The 16,755-nt window shown below is 48.6% G+C and overlaps 2 protein-coding genes across 9 annotated transcripts; both read right to left on the bottom strand.

Moving 5' to 3' along the window:
• Positions 1 to 95: 95 nt before the first annotated feature.
• Positions 96 to 7,690, bottom strand: sp2 (sp2 transcription factor). Of its 5 annotated transcripts, none has more exons than XR_009132351.2 (9): positions 7,606 to 7,690; positions 6,591 to 6,670; positions 5,306 to 6,088; positions 4,965 to 5,183; positions 4,556 to 4,856; positions 3,201 to 3,381; positions 2,765 to 2,958; positions 1,619 to 2,686; positions 96 to 582 (listed from the first exon to the last, which is right to left on the bottom strand). XR_009132351.2 is itself a non-coding variant. In XM_058090246.2 (9 exons), the coding sequence occupies exons 1-9, from the start codon at positions 7,610 to 7,612 to the stop codon at positions 2,586 to 2,588; spliced, it is 1,803 nt and encodes a 600-aa protein (XP_057946229.2). In that variant the 5' UTR covers positions 7,613 to 7,690; the 3' UTR covers positions 96 to 2,585. The 5 variants fall into 5 exon arrangements, 3 of the variants coding, with proteins under 3 accessions (XP_057946229.2, XP_057946196.2, XP_057946220.2); XR_009132356.2 differs by having other exon boundaries at positions 1,867 to 2,686; XM_058090246.2 differs by having other exon boundaries at positions 96 to 2,686; positions 4,965 to 5,030; positions 5,094 to 5,183.
• Positions 7,691 to 8,105: 415 nt separating this feature from the next.
• Positions 8,106 to 16,742, bottom strand: socs7 (suppressor of cytokine signaling 7). 4 transcript variants are annotated; one of them, XM_058090161.2, is made up of 10 exons: positions 15,051 to 16,742; positions 14,893 to 14,981; positions 14,270 to 14,374; positions 12,333 to 12,467; positions 12,073 to 12,218; positions 11,810 to 11,978; positions 10,457 to 10,585; positions 9,918 to 10,053; positions 8,943 to 9,074; positions 8,106 to 8,864 (listed from the first exon to the last, which is right to left on the bottom strand). In XM_058090161.2, exons 1-9 carry the CDS (start codon positions 16,463 to 16,465, stop codon positions 8,954 to 8,956), a joined length of 2,445 nt encoding a protein of 814 aa, XP_057946144.2. In that variant the 5' UTR covers positions 16,466 to 16,742; the 3' UTR covers positions 8,106 to 8,864; positions 8,943 to 8,953. The 4 variants fall into 4 exon arrangements, with proteins under 4 accessions (XP_057946144.2, XP_057946153.2, XP_057946161.2 ...); XM_058090170.2 differs by having other exon boundaries at positions 14,893 to 14,960; XM_058090178.2 differs by lacking the exon at positions 12,333 to 12,467.
• Positions 16,743 to 16,755: the final 13 nt, after the last annotated feature.

Here is a 16,755-nt window from a genome sequence, read left to right as displayed (position 1 = left end):
AGTGCTAGCAGATAATGAACTGTTTTGTATAAATTAATAAAATTTAATGTACCAAATAGTATAATCTATATGCTAATAAAGACAGGGTGTCAAACTACTTTTAAGTTGTTTATTTGTGGGCTGCTTGTAGAAAAGTAGCACCTTTATACACTGTATAAAATTAGCTGCTGGTTTTCCGGGTTCTCTTGAAATACACAGTTGGCAGCGGGGACATTATTTGATGTAAAAGGAGAAACAATCAATTCACAGCAACCAAGAAACCAAGAAAAATGTCAATCGGGAGGGGTACGGTGGGAGGGGGGGTCGTTTACATTTAGTTATTATAATAATCAATGTACACATCGGGGTGGTTTCGTGTTAGTGCACGTCACATCAGCATGAAACATAAGTTAAGAACACAAAAATCAGAATTTAAATAGTGGGTGCAGCTGTCTAAGGCATCTTTCATTCAATAGAAAAAACATCTAGAGCAGGAACGAAGCTATACAAAGTCACATTATATTTGCATCCATACACACTGTACAATGTCCTTTTCCCTTCGGGCCAAGCACAGCACGGGCAGCATGTCCTACACCGAGTACACTGCAAATACAACAGGAAGTATACAAACATAAATATGAGCAGGTTCCGCATCTCCCTCCCGCACCTTGTGTCATCTAGCACAGAGAGAAGCAAAGTGACGTGAAGTCATTGTGACTCTTTGGGGCACACGGACAAGCGCTGGTTGGACTTGGTGTGGAATTAAAGCTATCAAATAGCAAGTGACCGCAGGCCTGCTTTGCGTCCTGTATTGTGATTGTCACAACAAGTCAATATCGATATTGGGATTTATGTTTGTAAATGTCTGCCCGCCTTCCGATAGCTTATGCGCACCAGTCAAAGCGTGGCTGTTTAAGTGATACGACACTGAAACACTTGAGGTAAACGGACTTCTTGCAGCTCACAGAAGCGGTTTGAAGTGGTTAAATGTCTGGCTGTACAGCAACAATGTACAGGCTAATACTGGCAACGTCTACAGTAGGATATACAGTGGGTAAGTATTCAACACCGTTTTTTTCCTCAGTACTGTAAATATATTGTTTATAATGCTTGTCACTCACTTGAAAGAAAGCTGACCTGGTCATCTACGCCCCCCCCTCCCGCAGTGCTCTTTGGAACATTCAGAAGTTTAGATATCTTTCTCTACACAAACCATCAGCACGTTTTTGCAACCATAAGGACGCTTTATGTGGGACTGAATCAGCTGATTTAATTTACACTAACGAGAAGCAGCAGCATAGCTTGGGAATTTCATTGTTTCAGATATTTTTTACATGCCTTTATGCATTTCTTTGTCTCTTATTATGAGAGGGGAAGCTTTTGGAGCGGAATATAATGGAATAATTATAATAGGCACTTTTATTGCAAATGTTGAGCCAAAATCGGAGGATGTCAAGCTTGGGGGATGATGATAATGGGCGTCTCAATTATGTTTTTTTCCCCCCTCTTTCCCAATTCAAACCGGAAGCCTACAAATAGTGGGGATCTACTGTAGTTGTTTACGACAGCTGGTGAAAATTTCTTGTCAACAGGACCTATATTTAATAAAAAAAAGAAATGTGTACAATATTGAATTTACCTGCTGTATAATCTTCAACTAGGTCAAAAGAATCTGACTGGTATTTGAAAACACATTTAAATACCAGTCAAACCACCAAGGAAGATAAACACACCAGGACTCGTCCTGCTAAAAAGGCAAAGAGACGTCCTCTGTTATTTTCTAAATCTTTGTTTCAGGTTATAAAGAGCAGCTTTTCCAATCCCAATTTCCAATAAATTTGAATTCCCCTCTCATGTCTGCATTCATTCCCAAATAGCATTCCATACCTCCATGCTTCTCCTTGCGTGTCTACACGCAGTCACCATGGCAACGCAGCTGATCTTCATTCATGATTGGCAGCTTCTAAAAAGGCACCAAACAGGATGTTCCCGCTGCCGCCTTTGTAACTGCGTTCAATGCGGGAGAAGACACCGACTTCCCTGGACAGATGATTATATCGCCGTGAGTTACAGACACAGGTAACCGACTCAGGTACAAATGATCATTTCAGGTCACAAGTTCGCTTTAGATGCTTCGGAGCAGAACATGCTCATGAGGACATGTACGGCTTATCTCGGCTCGGGAATGGTTTAGCCTGGCTTGGTATGTATGAAGTGGCTGTCCGCGGATGCTTTAAAATAACAGTTAAAAACGTGTGGTGTCCAGGCTGTTTGTGTTCTCCACCTCGAAACCCTACTGGGTGGAATGGAGGGAACTTGAGAGTGGAGTCATTGGAGTCGCTGCTGTGTACCATCTTTGTCCACAAGGATCCATAAATAAGCAGCAGAGTGGGTCATCTGCACTCTCCGGGCCAGTCACCGCCGAGCAGAGCGAGGTTATATGGATCCTCTCAAATCCACCGGGAGGGCTTTTGTTTCTAATCATGCTACACGGAGTCCCAGTGGGGATGTGTGGGAGGGCGTGGGATGTCCCATTATGGGACAAGTCACAAACTCCCCCTCAGTGTCGAGGTGGCGAGTTTGTCCGCATTCAGTCCGGAGTCTCCTCACAGGTTCTTGGTGTTTATGTGAGTCTTGTAATGCTTCGTCAGGTGGTCGCTCCTCATGAAGCGTTTCTGACACTGAGAGCACTCGAAGCGTTTGTCTCCTGCAAAGACACACACACACACACAGGCGTGAAAAAAAAAAAAAGCTCTCGCCAAAAGGCAGTACAGGAGCATCATACCCGTGTGCGTCCGGGCGTGCCGCTGCAGCTCGTCGCTGCGTGTGAAACGCTTCCCGCAGAACACCCAGTTGCAGACAAAGGGACGCTCCCCCGTGTGCAGACGGACGTGAGCTCGGAGGAGCGATGTCTTCCGGAACGTCTTTTCGCAGCCGGGAACGTGACAGATGTGCTTTCTCTTGCCCACGTCGCCCGGCCTGCACGTAGAGGAACAGAGCGTGGCGGTTACAGGTCATTTCGTGACCTCAAGTTGGGCTTGGATTATCCAGACCAAAGGGACAGGTCACACTAGCCAATCACAGGCCTGAAGAAAGCCGTAAGTGGAAAAGGTTCAATAACTCCAAAGGAATCAAACAGTGGACTTTCACTAATCTTGTGACTCAAAACCTGGATGACACCACCTCCATGATTACGCAATCATAAAAAGACTAACGCTCACCTCTTGTCTAGGTCTTTACAGTTGGGGCAGGTGCACGCCATGCGTCGCTTCCTCTCCCCCGTGTGGCTGGGTAGCTCCAGTGTGAGCGTCTGGTCCATGTGGATGGTGGACTGGCCCTGCGCTGCCGCCGCCAGCTGCAGGCCCCCACCCTGAACGGTCTGTACCGTCAAGTGCTGCTGGCCTGGCAAACACACACACAACATGACATGCACACCGTCGAGTAAAGTCAACTTTATTTACATAGCCCCGAATGACAAAACAGCCCCAAAAGGCTTTACAAGCTGAGGACGATACACGACACCCCCTGAACTGAACCCCCATCCGGGAGAGGAAAAACTCAAAACCCATTTGAGGAAAAAAGAAATCTTGAGAAGGGGCCCGCAGAAGGGGGGATTACCCCTTCCAGGATGACCAAGCTGCCATGACTTTTATTTTGAAGGCTGAGTATTTCCTCACCTCCACGTCATGCGAGAACTTCCCGTCTATGTCAGAACGTCATGCGAGAACTTCACTTCTGTGTTAGAACGTCATGCGAGAACTTCACTTCTGTGTTAGAACCTCACTTCTGTGTTAGAACGTCATGCGAGAACTTCACTTCTGTGTTAGAACATCATGCGAGAACTTCACTTCTGTGTTAGAACCTCACTTCTGTGTTAGAACGTCATGCGAGAACTTCACTTCTGTGTTAGAACGTCATGCGAGTACTTCACTTCTGTGTTAGAACCTCATGCGAGAACTTCACTTCTGTTAGAATGTCATGTGAGAACATCATGCGAGAACTTCTCTTCTATTTTAGAACGTCATGCCAGAACTTAACTTCTGTGTTAGAACGTCATGCGAGAACTTCACTTCTGTGTTAGAACGTCATGCGAGAACTTCACTTCTGTGTTAGAACGTCATGCGAGAACTTCACTTCTGTGTTAGAACGTCATGCGAGAACTTCACTTCTGTTTGAACGTCATGCGAGAACTTCACTTCTCTGTTAGAACGTCATGCGAGAACTTCACTTCTGTGTTAGAACATCATGCGAGAACTTCACTTCTGTGTTAGAACGTCATGTGAAAACCTCACTTCTTTGTTAGAACGTCATGCGAGAACTTCACTTCTGTGTTAGAACGTCATGTGAAAACCTCACTTCTTTGTTAGAACATCATGCGAGAACTTCACTTCTGTGTTAGAACGTCATGTGAAAACCTCACTTCTTTGTTAGAACGTCATGCGAGAACTTCACTTCTGTGTTAGAACGTCATGCGAGAACTTCACTTCTGTGTTAGAACGTCATGCGAGAACTTCACTTCTATGTTAGAACATCAAGGTAGAACTTCCCCTCTATGGAAAACTTTGCGTTTCCTCACCTCCTGCGTTCGTGATGGTTACAGGAACTCCCTGAACTTGGACGCCATTGATGCTTATGGTCTGCACTGCCTGTGCCGCCGAGGACATCTGCGACGTATTCAACGGCATCATCCCCCCCGCGGGCGCAATCTTCGCCAGAGTCCGCTCTTTCCGCACCCCCGTCTGTGTCCTCTTGGTGCCAGCTACCGGCAAGGCGGGGGCGGCGGTGGTGGTTACGGGAGTCGTGGGGGTTGTTGCCGTGGAAACCGCATCCTGGAGTTGGACAGACCGCCACTCGCCGGCCCCCGTCTTGAAGAGGATCTGACAAAGGCGACATTTGATGTCAAAACAACATTTTGGTCATGCGGGTAGAACACGAGCAAACACGGCAGGCGAGAAGCAAACAGAAGGTTAGAAGGTCTGCTGAACCTGTGTTGGTGCCTCCTGTGACGCCACCTGCAGGCCAGAGGAGGTAGACGACTGTCTCTGCGGGACCTGCGGCAACGAGGCAGAGGCAGCTTGAACCACTTTCAGAGCCTGCTGAGGGATCTGGACCACCTGAGAATCCTGTTTGGGCGGCACCAGCTGCACCTGCTGGACCACAGCCGGCTGGCCTGGACTCTGCAGGATCAGCAGGTTGTTACCCGCCTGCGCACACACACACACACACACACACACACACACACACACACACATAGGTCATCCATCAACTACCACGTCTGCTGATGAGACAGAACAGGAAGTGAAGAGCGTTTGGCGTGTTGCTGCACCTGAATGATGTTGTCTCCCGTTTCTATCAGGATGGTCTCCATCTGGTCCGGGGGCGGGGAGGGCGCCTGCGGCAGAGGCGGAGGAGGAGCTGCAGGTGCAGCCTGAGCAGCCAGCACCACTTTCTTCTTCCTCCCTCGCCGCGCCTTTCCCGCAGCAGTGGGGGCGGCCGCTGTCTCAGTTACGATCTGAGCCCCGCCCACCTCTCCTGTCGCCACGTTGATGGGCAGCGTGAGTCCACCTGGCAGCTGCACCATGTTAGCGGCAGTGATGGCGGCGTTTGACTTCTTCACTTTGGGCGAGGGCTTGATGGCGACAGTTTTCTGCGTCGGGACAGAGGCGGTGGCGGGGGTAGCGGTCGCCGGGGCCGGTACCGACATGGGGGTGGTGATGATAGCCTGATTGGTACCCGGTATGAGCTGGATCTGGCCCCCCTGCGGCATCACCTGGATGGTCTGAGCGCCCTGGATCTGCGGCATCACCTGGTATTGGATGTTACTGGGGGCCTGGGGGCTGGGGTGTGCCGGGCTCTGCTGGATGGTGAGCACGATCGGGCTGCCGGGGGTCGTGGCGCCCAGGCCAGTGGGAAGCTGGATGACATTGCCCTTGGCTTGCAAGAAGCTCAGGTTTTTAGGAGGGGCGGGTGCGATGGGCGCCGGTTTGATGGGCAGCAGGCGACGAGGCTGCGGCCCGGATGGGGGGGTGCTGACGGGGGCTTGAGCAGCAGGGGGTCCGATCTTACTGCAGGTGGCAGCCAGCAGGGCCAGAGGAGACGGCTGACTGTCCTGTACACGCACAATTAAATGAAAGCCACTATTATCGTATCTAAACAGTCACAGTTTAACCCTGGAACGGACCTGAGACGTTCCACTGTAGTTTACTATGATCTTATAGACACAAATATTATTCATTCATTTTCTACCGCTTTTCCTCATGAGGGTCGCGGGGGTGCTGGAGCCTATCCCAGCCCTCTTTTGGGCGAGAGGCGGCGTAAACCCTGGACTGGTGGCCAGCCAATCACAGGGCACATATAGACAAACAACCATTCACACTCACATTCATACCTATGGACAATTTGGAGTCGCCATGTTTAGTCTAGCATGTTTTTGGAATGCTGGAAGAAGTACCCGGAGAAAACCCACGCATGCACGGCGAGAACATGCAAACTCCACACAGAGATGGAATTGAACCCTGGTCTCCAAGCTGTGAGGTCTGCGTGCTAACCACAAATTTTACTTAACCAAATAATTGAACAATTAACACAAACAATATGCGGTTGTAACTCACTTGTGTGGTGGTGGCGGTGGAAGGCTGAAGATATTCACTGGGACTGACAGCAACGACGGTGGCCATGTTGTCCTTTGACACTGTAACACACAAGGCACCAAACTGAAACTGGAACACTATGACTATTACAATACACAAACACTAAAGATAGGAAGATGCAAAGCTAGTTTGAATGAAACGAGCAGTTGCCATGAACTTTTAAAGACATGCTGCTGATGGATCATAATACAGGCCATCAATGAAAACATGACGTAAACAATCAATCCAATAAGAGTTGGAAATGTGATATATAAAAAATACTGATGCTCACTTTGGTTAGCGACTGTATTGTAGCATCCTGAAGTGTTACATTGTGATAGCAAATGTCAGTGTGTTTGTTTGCTGGAACTTTTCAATTGAATGTCATTGGATTGTGCTAGCTTGCCGATTAAATCAATAAAACAACTATCGGCCAAAAGTCAACAGGCAAAAGGTCTGCAATGTACAACACAAATAATAAACATGACAACAATACAGGAAATATGACTAGAAGGCTTGGTAGAAGATTTATAACAAATAAAAACGCATTATATTAAAAAGCTGGTTTGTTTGTGCTCAGGTTAGCACTAGCACAGCGGCTAGCCTAAGCTGATTTACTGCTGTGCAGCTTAGTTTTAAATGGGGAAACAAGCCCGCGGGGACCGTTACAGCTGAACGTATATAACTTTTTGATTCATAATATCATAAACAGCTAAGGCGAGGAGATGTTTGTCTTACATTAGGAGAAGAAGTGAACGAAGAGCGGCTAGCATGATGTTGTTAGCGCTGAGCGAGTTGAACTCTTTGATAGCCTCCACAGAAAAAGGAAAGCCTCTTCCGGAAGTGCGACGTTTTTTCCTTCACACAGCTGCGCGAGCCCGCCTATCACTGCCGTCCCCTTACCACCGAACCGTTCCGTGTGTTTCCGCGCCACGAAAATACGATGTTTTACCTAGCTGAATGCAATATAAACATCAATGTTTAAATTCCTACCCACCGCTCATGACGACATTCGCTGTCCGTGAGCCTTGAACACCGAGCCCCTGGAGGTATCCGCCCGCCCCGGTCTGCACCAATGCACGTACAAGGCACAGTTGATTGACGGCTGTTGCTACCAATTGCTTTGAGGTGTCTTGGTGATTGAGCTTAAACTCAACAAATCGTAATACAGCATTTGGGTACGTCAATCGATGGATGCCAGCTCCACCAATAGAATTCTGAGCTGTTGCCCTAAGAGGGCGTTTCTAAGAGTATTGTCCGTTATAGCTATACGGCCTATTTACAGCAGGAAATCAGTTTGACTGACGTGTCAAACATCCAATGCGAGATTTGAGGGGTGGTACCCTCATTGCCAGACTGACAACACAGACGCTCAGTTAATAAAACAGTAATTTAGCAAATTGACCACTAGGTAGCATAACTGTACTCAAATTTTTGTTTTGTTGTTTATTGGGACTTAAGATGCGATGGTCAAATAAAACCAAACCACGGTTCAAAGTTTATTTTTGTCTTTATTTAAAAAAAAACAACAGCAGCCAACTTGTGAAAATGAGCAAAGACATTTGGACGTGGACAGCTAGAGGTCAGTCATGGCAGATACACACACTGTGGAGCAAGGCATGATGGAAACTTTTATACATCAATAACAACAACTGAAGTAATAACTTCGCACCCGCGAGGATGGCGGTTGCATTAAATCATTTTGTCTTTGGTGAACGCTGCCTTCTCCTGACATCAAAACACACTCATAATAATAATAATAATAATAATTAGAAACACACAGGGGAACCAAGGACAATCTGCCTCAAAAGTCAACCAAAACTTGGAATTCAAACCATCATCACGCATGAATCCATGAAATCTATCGCATATTTTATTAATATTCCACAACTGAGGAGACAATAATAAAGCACAAAGCTAATTGTTGCAATGGTCCACCATGATGATACGAGTGTGTATATCTGCCCTGAAAGCATCTTCAGCCGTCTCATTTCGGACACAAAAAAAAGAGACAAGGGGGGAAAAGGCGGAAAGGACGGCGGCACAAACAAACCAGTCGAGATCCAGTGGATGGGCATCAGTTCGTGTCTGCTGGCGTCTTTCATTGTGGCGTTCCCCACCCAGCCAGCCTAACAGCAGCAGCTGCTGCAGCAACACCGCTTTCTGCTGCTGCTCAACGGTCCCGACAAGAAAACGCCTGGACCAGGAAGCGGGACCTCCGTCCAGGGACCGACTGCAAAACCAGCACACTCGAACCTGGGGAGTCGCAGTGAAAGTATTACACCTTTACATGTCATGAGCGAGAACCGTAAAAATCAACATGATGGGACTCACAGGAGGCGGGATCACGTCTCAGAGTCCGCCTCCCGCTCTGGGGTCAACGCCGCCCGGATGTTTTTGATTGACAGGTACATCTCTTCCTCGGGGTCGTAGTAATAAAACTTACTTAGGTAGGAGATCAGCGGCCTGCACACACAACGGACACATCATTACGTCACTGCTTGTCTACGTCTACATGTTCATGTCACATGTTCCTCATGTGAAAATTATAAATAGTTCATGGTGTTATATTTGTAAATAAATATTTTTTTGGTTTATTCTTTTTGTTGCGGCATAGTCAAAGTTAAAGTTATACTTGAAATGTATCTTTTCACAAACCATGCAACGTTGTTGGGGAGTTTTTTTTAGGTGTGACCCAATGATGTGCATTGTTAGCTAGTTCATATTAACTCCATTTGTCACATGATAATGCACATAAAAGGGAAAGAAACTGTTTAATTTTTATTTAAACATTCATTCATTCATTCATTTTCTACCGCTTTTTCCTCACGACTGTCGTGGGGGGTGCTGGAGCCTATCCCAGCTGTCTTCAGGCGACTGGTCGCCAGCCAATCACAGGGCACATATAGACAAACAACCATTCACACTCACACTCATACCTATGGACAATTTGGAGTTGCTAATTAACCTAGCATGTTTTTGGAATGTGGGAGGAAACCGGAGTACCCGGAGAAAACCCACGCATGCACGGGGAGAACATGCTAACTCCACACAGAGATGGCCGAGGGTGGAATCGAACCCTGGTGCTCCTAGCTGTGAGGTCTGCGCACTAACCACTCGTCCACCGTGCTGCCCTGTATTTAAACATATGTGTTTACGGTGCAACATGCATATGTTTTAGGGTTAGGGTCACTGGGATAGGCTCCAGCATACCCCCGTGGCATGCCCATTACACTCACCATTCTTGAAAGACTAGAAGTAGTAGTAGTAGTAGTAGTAGTAGTAGTGAATATGCAAATGAGGAAGCACCTGGGCAGTGGAAGCTCCTGGATGTGATCGATGCGGACAATTTGTCGGATGCAGAACCTGCAGAGGTGCTGCAGCGACTTGACGTTGCTGAAACGTGAAACGGGATAGAGCAGCTGGACCGGCGTTGGAGGAAGTCCTGGAAACAGGAACGCAGTAAGTAAGGAGGGCAGGGTGAGGGTATTCCGAAACAAACGATTTTCCTGAATGTTTGTATTGGATGTTGGATGACATCACATTAACAGACGTGCATCATGCTAAGTGCATGCTGAGGATGCAAGGCATTCATATTTCATGGTGACCTACATACAGCATATACCAGGGGAGTCATATGATGCTATATATAATAACAATATATATAATAATAAATACAAAAATCAACTGGTCCCCAATGTGTCTGTTTTCCTCGTCTCGCCCCCAAACAGACAGGAAGTGAATGATCTCATTGTGCCATCCCTGCTATGTACTGTACAGTAGTAGCGTGTACAACAGTACTATACAGTCAGACAGTACACAATACACAGTATACAGTATAGAGTTACCTGGGACTCTGGAACGCAGGAAGTAGAGGAACTTGCCGTTCTTGGAGTGCATGATGGCTCGTTCGATGAACTCCACCACCGAGTGACAGCGGTCCTCAAACTTGGGGTGACACCACAAGCTGAAGGTGCCTGCAGGGGGCGGCACGGACACTTGACACTTCAAATGTGGCTCCTGGACAGAGAACCTGACTTCTGTGTCATGACTTCATGGTAGAACTTCACCATGCGGCAAGAACTTTACATTAGAACTTTGAGGTAGAAGTTCATGTTAGAGCTTTGTGCAAGAACCTCATGTTGACTCTTCCCTGATGTGTTAGAACGTCATGTGAGAACTTCACTTCTGTGTTAGAACATCATGCAAGAACTTCACTTCTGTGTTACAATGTCATGCGAGAACTTCACTTCTATGTTAGAACGTCATGCGAGATTTTCACTTCTATGTTAGAACATCATGCGGGAACTTCACGTCTGTGTTAGAACGTCATGCAAGAACTTCCCTTTTGTGTTGGAATGTCATGCGAGAACCTCACGTCTATGTTAGAACGTCATGCCAGAACTTCACTTCCATGTTAGAACGTCATGCCAGAACTTCACTTCACTTCTGTGTTAGAACATCATGGGAGAACTTCACTTCTATGTTAGAACATCATGCAAGAACTTCACTTCTGTGTTAGAACATCATGCGAGAACTTCACTTCTATGTTAGAACATCATGCGAGAACTTCACGTCTGTGTTAGAACATCATGCAAGAACTTCACTTCTGTGTTAGAACGTCATGCGAGAACCTCACGTCTATGTTAGAACATCATGCGAGAACTTCACTTCCATGTGAGAACGTCATGCGAGAACTTCACTTCTGTGTTAGAACGTCATGCGAGAACCTCACGTCTATGTTAGAACATCATGCGAGAACTTCACTTCCATCTTAGAACGTCATGCGAGAACTTCACTTCCATGTTAGAACGTCATGCGAGAACTTCACTTCTGCGTTAGAACGTCATGCCAGAACTTCACTTCACTTCTGTGTTAGAACGTCATGTGAGAACTAGAACGTCATGCAAGAACTTCACTTCTGTGTTAGAATGTCATGTGAGAACTTCACTTCTATGTTAGAACGTCATGAGAGAACTTCCCCTCTATGGAAAACTAACTGCATTAGAACTTCACTTCACTTCAACAGCAAGTTAGAAGCTCGTGTTAGAACATCACCTCCTTGTTAGAACTTTGTGTTGACAACTTTACCTCTGCGTTAGAACTTGACCTCCAGGTTCAAACTTTGTGGTAGAACTTTATGCAACAAAGTGACTGAGTGATTTGAAGTTGAGGAGGTGACGTGACACGTTCTCGCTCACCTCGGTAATGTTCCATGCGCGTGTGGTGCGTGACGCCCTGCGAGCGAAAGCTGAGGCTGAGGATGTATCTTGGGTCGGAGCTGTCTCGGACCAGAAAGGATCCGTCCGGTTTTCCCTTCAGCTTCATCTCAGCATCTTCCCAGTTCATGGGACCCCAGTACCAGCCGCACTGCGGGCAAGCAATGATCACGTGACTTGATCACATGACTTGATCACATGACTTGATCACATGCGGTCATATGACCATCACGAAGCAGACGTACCTTCTCCAGCTCTCTCAGGCTGGCCGTGAAGTTGCCGGCCTCGGACCTGCGGAGCGCACACAGCATGGGGGGCGGGGCCTGTCTTGCGGTAGGCGGGGCGTCGGCCTGCGATGGATTTGAATGAGGAAGTGCTCGCAGGAAGGCGTCTAAAGCACAGTGAGACAAGATGGACACAACATGAAGCTTCTTAACGTCCCGCTGTAGCTTCAGGACCGCAGCCCGAACCCCTACGCGCGTCCGAGCGCCCGGCGCCGTCTTACCGTTGAGGCTGAGACTGTGCTGCATGGTGCCGTGGGAAGGGGGGGCGGGTGGGGGTAGTGGCAAGGGGAGGGACTGCAGGGACGCCCCCATAACAGTCACTAGGAACGGCCCTGGCTGAGGACCGGATATGTCATCTGGAGGAAGGACAGCAAGGATGCAAGGATGCAAGGAAGGAGGGATGCAAGGATGGCAGGAAGTCATGAGGCGAGGTAGAGAAGGACAGAGGAAATGAAGGAAGTGAAGGAAAAAGTAAAAAGAGGGAGGAGCTTTGTCTGTTTTTTTTTAAACAATTGAAAACAGTCAGGGCTGCACGGCGGTCGTGTGGTTAGCGCGCAGACCTCACAGCTAGGAGACCCGAGTTCAATTCCACCCTCGGCCATCTCTGTGTGGAGTTTGCATGTTCTCCTCATGCATGGGTGGCTTTTCTCCGGGTACTCCGGTTTCCTCCCACATTCCAAAAACATGCTAGGTTAATTAGCCACTCCAAATTGTCCATAGGTATGAATGTGAGTGTGAATGGTTGTTTGTCTATATGTGCCCTGTGATTGGCTGGCTCGCCCGAAGAATGGTTGTTTGTCTATATGTGTCCTGTGATTGAAAATGAATGAAAACAGTGAAGTAGGTTGCGGCTCGTAGAAAAACCCAAAGTAAGAAAACATCTCGTGAAGGTCAACAAAAGGTTATAAAATATTAAATGACCACGTAGAAAGGCTTTGGTTTCACATGGCGAGTATAATGCACGTACTTTCGCTCAAATATTTATGACTCAGGAACGAAGGAAAACGCTCTTAGAACGCCACGCTCTCTTTGCACAACCTCCACTTCTCCTTTCTAAGAATCATCTCCACTAACAAAAAGACCAGGGGTGTCCAAAGTGCCAGTTTTTAAATGACCTGTTCTATAAATACAATTATTTGCCACCAAAGACGTATTTATATGTCTTTTAAAGGTGATGATGCAACTCTACAATAGAAGAGAGCACGTTCGATGCCGCTTTAAAGGGGACCTATTATGCTTTTAAGTTTGTCCGACAATGAGTGCAGGCCAGGTTGTAGGAGCCTACTCTTTATACGTTGTAAGTCAGGGGTCTCCAACCAGTAGCCCATGAGCTGCCAGTAGCTCCTAAGTAGCTCCTAACACTCCCCAAAGACCTTATTCATTTATTACCTACTAAAGTAGAAAGTGGGGTTAGTTCATAGTTCGGAAGAACTTTGGGGCTGGGACCAATCACAGTGGAGTGGGCGTGCCCGGAGGCGGGCTGTGGGTGTAATAAATGAAAACAGACCAATTTGGTGGGACGCACAAATCCAAAGAAATACAGCTGGAATAGGTGCAGATTCTGGAAGATCAAAAAGCTTTCTGTGTGGGTTATTGTGTGTAGCTGCTCTATGGGAGTCCACAACTCAATACAAATGAGCATTATAGGTCCCCTTTAAGCTGAAAAAACAGCCACAAGGTGGCAGAAGTGCATTTTTATCAGAATAGAGCCTGCAGCAACCAGGAAGTGAAAAGGCTTGGAGTGTGTTTGTTTATGTTGTGGCATCAGTGGTTGGACGTTTTGGCTACATTTATATGGCTATATTTATATGGCTATATTCATATGGCTATATTCATATGGCTATATTCATATGGCTATATTCATATGGCTATATTTATATGGCTATATTCATATGGCTACATTTATATGGCTATATTTATATGGCTACATTCATATGGCTACATTCATATGGCTACATTTATATGGCTACATTGATATGGCTATATTCATATGGCTACATTGATATGGCTATATTCATATGGCTACATTCATATGGCTACATTCATATGGCTATATTCATATGGCTATATTCATATGGCTACATTCATATGGCTACATTTGTGTCAAAGTGAAAGCGGAACAAGCAACAGTGACAGATCAGAGACAGACAGGAAGTACCTAAAAGGCTGAGACTTCGACGCGGGGGAGGTGGTGGCGTGGGGGGGTGCGGCGTGTTTGTCCCTCGCCGTGAGATGTCCACATCCACCAGAGACACCGTCTCACCTGCAAAGCAAAAGGTGCTCATGGTGAAAAAAACAAAACAAAACCATAAAAACCCAACCCTGAACCTGAACGACAACAATGTCATGTGACGCCGTGGCGATAAACACACCGGGATAATTACACCTCACAAACACAACACTACGTTACTTATCATGCACAACGCCCAGAAGGGGCGGGGCCATTTGGCACACATCCATATGATTGATTGATTGATTGATAGATATATAGATAGATAGACAAAAAGAAAGAAAGAAAGAAAGAAAGAAAGAAAGAAAGAAAGAAAAGAAAGAAAGAAGAAAAAGAAAGAAAGAAAAGAAAGAAAAACACACCCAAGTAGCAGTAATGGATTGGATGAAGCGTTCAGGCGCACTGGTAATTGTGAGTTTTCCACTTATATTCATCATTACATCATTACTCAAATCACTAGTCCACACTGAGACACGGAAAAGGGGTAGGATTAAATAAGATGTGCTTCTTCCTACTCCTCTTCGGGTGTGGTGATGTTTGTCGGGTCTTACCAGTGAAAGCCGAGAGGGAGGCGGGGGAGAAGGCACTGTGGGCCCGGGTCAGTCTGGGCTGGTTGAGGCTGAAGGACGACATCGGAGTTCTTCGTAAAAGAAGAGTCAGGACAGGAAAGAACAAAAAGCTGAGATGTCAATCAACCGGCTCCACTCACCTGTCCGAGTCCAGTGCAGGTCCGGAGGCGGTCTGCACGTCCATCAGACTCCCCGCAGAGACCACCGAGGACGCCACCGAGGGTCTCTTGTCCAAAAGGTGGGTGGAGCCGCTGCAGCTCTTGGTCCGGAACAATCTGCTGAGTCGGACCTTTAACGAGCCTTTCTTGGACTTCCCCGGAACTTTCAAAGTCTTGTCGGCTCCGCTGGGAGTCCTTGGTGCGCTGGCGCACCTCTCGGGCCTCCTGCGTGGAGTGGACGCCTGGCTCTGGTCGGGACTGCTGGCCCAAGATGAGTTCTGTACCGGTGTGTGTGAAACAGGGACGGCGACTCGGGATTGTCCTTCGGTGACCTGGCGAGAAGCGAAGTCCCGGCGCCGGTCCGGCTCGGCTGCTACTTCCGGCTTCCTGCTGAGCTCAGCTTGTAAACAAGTGATGGACATCTTCTCCACGATGTCTCGCTTCCTGGTCAGCAGACACTCACGACGGCGCTCCTCGTCCTGCGCCTCCTCCAGGCCCAGGCCGGCCACGTCCTCGCTCCCGAGCCCTTCCAGCACCAGGAGCGCGTCGCTGGTGACGGCGGGGTCGTCCGCGTGCTCGACGCCGCGTGACCCGGGCTCGTGACACGCGCACTGAGGGAGCTCACCTGCTTTGAAGAGCATCTTTGGTACCGCTCCCACCCCCAGCTCGCCAAACCTCCGGGCGAGCTCCAACACGGCTCCCTCTCGGTCCTGGCTGATGACGGCAAGCGGGCCGGAGCCCCTTGACAACAGGGGCCACTCGGGGGGGCCGCTGAGGAGTCGGTGCTGGTGGCAGAGTTCTGCGGGTCCTTGCAGCTCCGTGGTCACCGAGACCGGACTGTGTGCCACCCAGGTCCCATCCAGGAGGTTCTGCTGCTGCTGGACTTCAGCAGCGCTCAGCGTGTTGTTATTGAGACCCGGGTTAAAGCAACCGGGCCCCCCGGAGCTCTGGTCCAAACCGAGAGGATTCCTCTGCTGGTTCAGGCGATCCAGTTCAAAGATCCCATCCCCATTCCGCATTAGATCCGAGAAGACCAGCAGCTGAGGCCGCATTCCGGGACCGAACTCGCAACCCTGGGCCTCAACGGGGCTCTGCGGCGGAGGAGGCGCACACAGCGGGTCTCGGCCGTCCGTCTGGCCCGTGTCAGGTGCAGCGGGGCCGCAGCCGCTCGCCGGGGCTTTGTTCCGGCATCCGCTGGGATGCTCGAGGCCCGCGTCTCGGCCGAAATCCAAGCTGGCTTTGACGCCGCTATGAGCCAGCACCTCTCGGCCCAGCCCGGCCACGACGCCCCCCGGCGGCACGTTACCGTTCTCCGCGTCCAGGCGGTCCTCCTCGGCCGCGGAGACCAGACGCATGAGCACGAAATCGGGCGACATTTCCTGCGCGTTGCTCGTCATTCTCGGTCACGATTGCGGGGAGACAATCAGGAGGCGACGTCACATAGCGACGACCTGCAGCAGCGAGCGAAGGCCGCGCCGTCAACGTGCGCGGAGACAAAACCGCAGAAAGACAAGATGTCAGCCGCTCGCATCCATCCTCTGCAGGGTCGCTGCCGCGGGCCAACCGCGGGCGGAGTCCGGCCTCAAACAGCTAGACCCCGGTCGCAAACCATCACAGCCTCCCCCCACCTCCGACGCCACCTTGTTCACAGCCTGGCCCCACCCGCTCGATGATGATGATGATGATG

Source organism: Doryrhamphus excisus, linkage group LG9 (genome assembly GCF_037039965.1).
Source record: "Doryrhamphus excisus strain RoL-2023G ecotype Guam linkage group LG9, RoL_Dexc_Guam_v1.1, whole genome shotgun sequence".
NCBI classification, from domain to species: domain Eukaryota; kingdom Metazoa; phylum Chordata; class Actinopteri; order Syngnathiformes; family Syngnathidae; genus Doryrhamphus; species Doryrhamphus excisus.
The sequence above is the reverse complement of the archived record's forward strand: the minus strand, read 5'-3'. Positions and strand labels throughout refer to the sequence as shown.

Excerpts from the sequence above, each read along its gene's own strand:
- sp2 (XM_058090213.2), bottom strand. Across the intron at positions 5,184-5,305 it reads CGGGAGACAACATCATTCAG|GCGGGTAACAACCTGCTGAT; the intron begins GTGCAGCAACAC and ends GTGTGTGCGCAG. Across the intron at positions 4,857-4,964 it reads CACAGGAGGCACCAACACAG|ATCCTCTTCAAGACGGGGGC; the intron begins GTTCAGCAGACC and ends CGCCTTTGTCAG.
- socs7 (XM_058090161.2), bottom strand. The coding sequence starts at position 16,465 with ATGACGAGCAACGCGCAGGAAATGTCGCCCGATTTCGTGCTCATGCGT. Across the intron at positions 12,219-12,332 it reads GCACAGTCTCAGCCTCAACG|ACGCCTTCCTGCGAGCACTT; the intron begins GTAAGACGGCGC and ends ACTGTGCTTTAG. Across the intron at positions 9,075-9,917 it reads CAGGAGCTTCCACTGCCCAG|GCCGCTGATCTCCTACCTAA; the intron begins GTGCTTCCTCAT and ends TTGTGTGTGCAG.